Source organism: Galeopterus variegatus, unplaced genomic scaffold (genome assembly GCF_000696425.1).
Source record: "Galeopterus variegatus unplaced genomic scaffold, G_variegatus-3.0.2 Scaffold1167, whole genome shotgun sequence".
NCBI lineage: Eukaryota > Metazoa > Chordata > Mammalia > Dermoptera > Cynocephalidae > Galeopterus > Galeopterus variegatus.
The window spans coordinates 611,842-615,689 of NW_007727278.1; the positions used below are offsets into that span (position 1 = coordinate 611,842).

The following is a 3,848-nucleotide window of genomic DNA, read 5'->3' on the forward strand; positions in this document are numbered from 1 at the left end:
CTGCCGCGCCCTGGGCTGCTCCGTGCCGCCCCCGCGCGTGCTGTCGCCGCTGTTGCCGACGCCGGGCCCCGACATCCCGGCCCCGCCGCGGAGGGGCGAGGCCCGGCTCAGGCCCAGCTCTAAAAGCACAAGAGGGAAACCATCAGAGCCCGAGCTAAGGCTTGCCTGAGCGACTCTTACATTGTTTTCAAGAGACCTCCCCCCCCCCACTCCTCTGGTAGCCTTCACTCCTGTCCCCTTCTCCTTCGTCCTGCTGTCCCCCACCCCCGCCTCAGGCCTGTCCGTTCCTTTCCTCCAAGCTCTGCCGCTTTTGTACCTGCCCGAACATAAATAAATCGTGCAAACACGGCCCCCGGGGTACCCGTCGTTTCCCGAAAGGTTGACTCTTGATGAAGAGTCTAAGACAGCTCCGTTTTCTTCCTAGGATGTGTGTACGGCGGCGGAGTGTGGGGACACTTGCCGTGAGCATCAAGCGTGAGATTGGGGACTGTCACATTGGGGCGGACCATGAGCCATTCTTGAAGGAAGAAGAGGAAGAGGAACAGGAAGGAGAGAAGGACAGAGAGAGAAAGGCCGTCCCGAGAAACCCGAAACTCGGTGACACGCTTGCTGGAGGCTCCTGTCTGTTTCCTTTTCCGTCGCTGCCACGCGCGCGTCGCAGGAAGCTCGACCCTAAGTCCCGAGCGTGAGTCCTGAGTGTCTCCTGTCTTCACCTGGCCTTTGCACACACACCCTGCACACCTGTGTCTTTGTGGGCAGCAAGTACCCCGTTGGCACCAGGGACGCGTCCCAGCTTTCTTGGTCGCCATGGTCTGTAATTCAAATTTACAAAACAAAACATTTCTTGACCCTTGTCTCAAGACTCAGAAACGGAGGTTCTCTCCGAGGGATCCACATTTGGTTTTTTTAAAAAGAGGTCTCTTCCTCCGTTGGGGTCTTTCTGGCAAGCGGGCGGCGTTGGCTTCTCCCCGAAGTCCTTTTCCCTGGGGCGACTCCCGACTGCTGACGCCGTGCCGAAGCCTGCCACGATGCAGCCTTTTCTTTCCTTCTCTGCACCTCTGTCCTGTCTTGGCTTAAGTTCTGTTTTACCCCAAGGATCGATAGAGAGGAAACACGGATTTTTTTGTTTGTTTGTTTTTAACCGAAACTCTCGCCAGGGGAAAACCAGCAGCGAGAAAGGGGCGCCAGTTTGCGGCGAGGCGGGCAGGACTCCACTAATTAGAGCCGGTGAGGGTTGGAACCGACTCCGAATCCCCACCTGCGCTATTTCTATTTCCTGTGGCTTGGGGCTGTTTGGTATTTAAAGTTTAAGGAAAGAAAAACTTCCTTCAGAGATGCCTATGCTCAGAGAAACTGAGGATAACTCCCCTCGCAAAGAGGAAAAACACTGACTGAGTTTGTTTTCTTAGCAGATCGAAAGGTGACAACTGACCTTTAGAGATGCTGGGAGTAAGCAGGACCCCTATTTAAAAGTCGGTGACCACTCAGGCCCAGGGGCTGCGCGGCACCCCGGGAGCGTGTCTGCACCCTGCACCCTCCTGGTCACAACTCCGAGACCCTCCCACCCTGCGTCCCTGAAGGTAAGGTGTGTCAGCTGGGGACTGATGAAGCTTCTGAAGCCCACCAGGAAAGTCCCTTCCCTGCGCCGATCGCCGCTGCAGCCCTAGGCTCAGTTTCTGGATCCGGGCTCAGGCCCTTCCTCAGCGCACGGGACAGAAGAGAGGCCGCCCCGGGGTCGGCCAGCCAAGAAGGAAAGCCGCGCTTGCCTTCGGCTGTGAAGCGACGGCTGTGAAGCGACAGCTGTAGTCGGAAGAGCGCGACCCTTTCTCAGCAAAGCCGAAGTGAACGCCCAGTTGGCGGAGCAGCGCAGAGGGAGTTTAGCGTTCAGAGTCCGCTGCAGAAAACTCACCAGCTTCTTCGCGAACACAGCAAAGTTTAATGATCTCCAGGCTCCTGGAGCCAATGAACAGCCAGCTGCAACTAGGTGAATAACTCTAAACTAGCCGCTTAATCTTGTTTATTCGGTTAGCTTGCACCTTGAACCAATGAGCAGTGGCCCAGCCTGACAGAGGAGGCCCACCCTGCCAGGCGCTTCTCGAGGACCGGTGGTGAGAATGCCCACCGAGGAGCAGAGGTCTGGCGAGAGCAAGGCGGCTTTCTCACTCCTCAGAATGTCGGGACCCTCCTGCTAGAGCCTTCTCGGTCGGTCGCAGGAGCCCCGACGCAACATAACTCCGCGTCCTCCAGGTCTCCTCCCGCAGGCTGGACGCAGGTGCCGGGCAGGGCCTCGCTGCCTGCGCCTGGGTTGCGCCTTCAGGGACCTAGGGACAGGAGCCGTCTCCCACGGCTGCTAAAACCCGAGCTGCCCTTAACATGCTCCCTGCAGCAAAAGACCCGGCTCCAGAGCCCACCAGGGCCTTCCACTTCGGGAGGCTCAAACACTGCCTGGTCCCCACCTCCTGTCGTCTAAACTGGTGTGGAGGAACTGCGGGGCTGGCTAGGCCACTCAGCAAACCCCCAAACAGGGCCAGGCCGGCCGGATTGACCCCAGAGCCCATGGAGGTTCCACTGGCTACATTTTTTTTTTTTGCAGTGTTTAGTGTAGGGAGAGCTCGGAGATGCCTGTGAAAGGTGGTGGTGATGGAGCAGTAGGATTTCGCTGTGAGAATGAGAAACCGGAGGTTTGGGGAACTGCGGCCGTGAGTAGAAGTGATGCGTTTGTGGGAATCAGAGGAGCCAACCCTTAAGATTCAGAACCTTATTTTCTTTAGGTGAGCATGACGCCCACTGGGTGCCGGGAGAAGATGAGAGTGGAGGCTGAGAGGCCTGTCTTTTGGACTCTTCATATGGAAAATGGGAAGAGGCCCTCGGACCCAGGATGCTATGAGATGCGTTTTTTCCCACGCACCGATCAGTAGAGATCCCCTCCCCTCCCCCATAGTCCCCCTGTAGGAGCCAAGACCTTAGCGCTTACTCACGTGACTCCCTCGCCCGTTCCGCTTGCATCTCCATGTCCGCCTCACAGGGATTCCCAGGAGGCTCTGATAGGTCTTGCCTTCTGTCGCCGCTGCCGCTGCCACTAGCGGTGTGGTGATCATCTGACCCTCGCGGTTCTGGGGCCATTCGCAGGTACAGAGAGTTGTCGGGGTTCCTCCGCACTCCCCGGTGTGGCGAAACCGCCGGGCCGCTTTGCTCGCCCTCCAGCTGCAGGATGTAACTGACAGAAAAGGGGGTGGAGGTGGCCCGGCTCAGCAGCATCCCGAAGGCGGAGGGGCGGGGCCGAGCAGATTCAGGTCCCCGCCGAGCGCAGCTCCTTGAGCCTTCCGTCTTTGCAGTTGCAGGCCCCTTAGACAGACCCAAGCTCTGGGACAGACGCCCAGACTCCTGGACCGCACCTTCCTCTGGGCCATCCTTGCGGGCCGGGGGATCAGGGCTGGGTGGGGAGACAGCCGCCCCCCATTGGTTCCCGCAGAAACCACGTGCTAACCCTGCACTTTCCTCTCCAAGCGCCTTCTTCCCGCTCGCTTCTAATCCTCCCCAACCCCCAGTCTCCTTCCTGAGAAGTTTGGTTGTTATTGAGGGTTCTCAGAAGCAAAGAAAACGTGGGGAGACGGTGCTGCGCGCGGCTCCTATCTCCGTCAATACGGTACAAGCTAGAACTTTCGAGGACAGTCCAGGGTCCGCGAGGACCCTCCTAGAGGATGTGCGGGGATGGAAGCGTGGAGTTTTTGCTGTGCAACCCGAGTCGGTTCATCCGGCCTGGTCCTAGCTCAACTCCCCACTCTTAGGGCAAAGGAAAACTGAGGTAGAGACAGCTGGGCAGTGGCCAGATTTGAGGTGCACGCTGG

At 58.4% G+C, this 3,848-nt stretch overlaps 1 protein-coding gene across 1 annotated transcript in view; it reads right to left on the minus strand.

Moving 5' to 3' along the window:
- Positions 1 to 3,258, minus strand: part of NKX2-6 (NK2 homeobox 6) — a 15,296-nt gene extending 12,038 nt beyond the window's left edge. Inside the window, exons 1-2 of the mRNA XM_008575287.1 lie at positions 2,979 to 3,258; positions 5 to 119 (exon numbers count right to left, since the gene is read on the minus strand). Coding sequence (XP_008573509.1) covers positions 5 to 119; positions 2,979 to 3,258 — 395 coding nt within the window. The remainder of the gene's footprint in view (positions 1 to 4; positions 120 to 2,978) is intronic.
- Between the last annotated feature and the right edge of the window lie 590 nt (positions 3,259 to 3,848).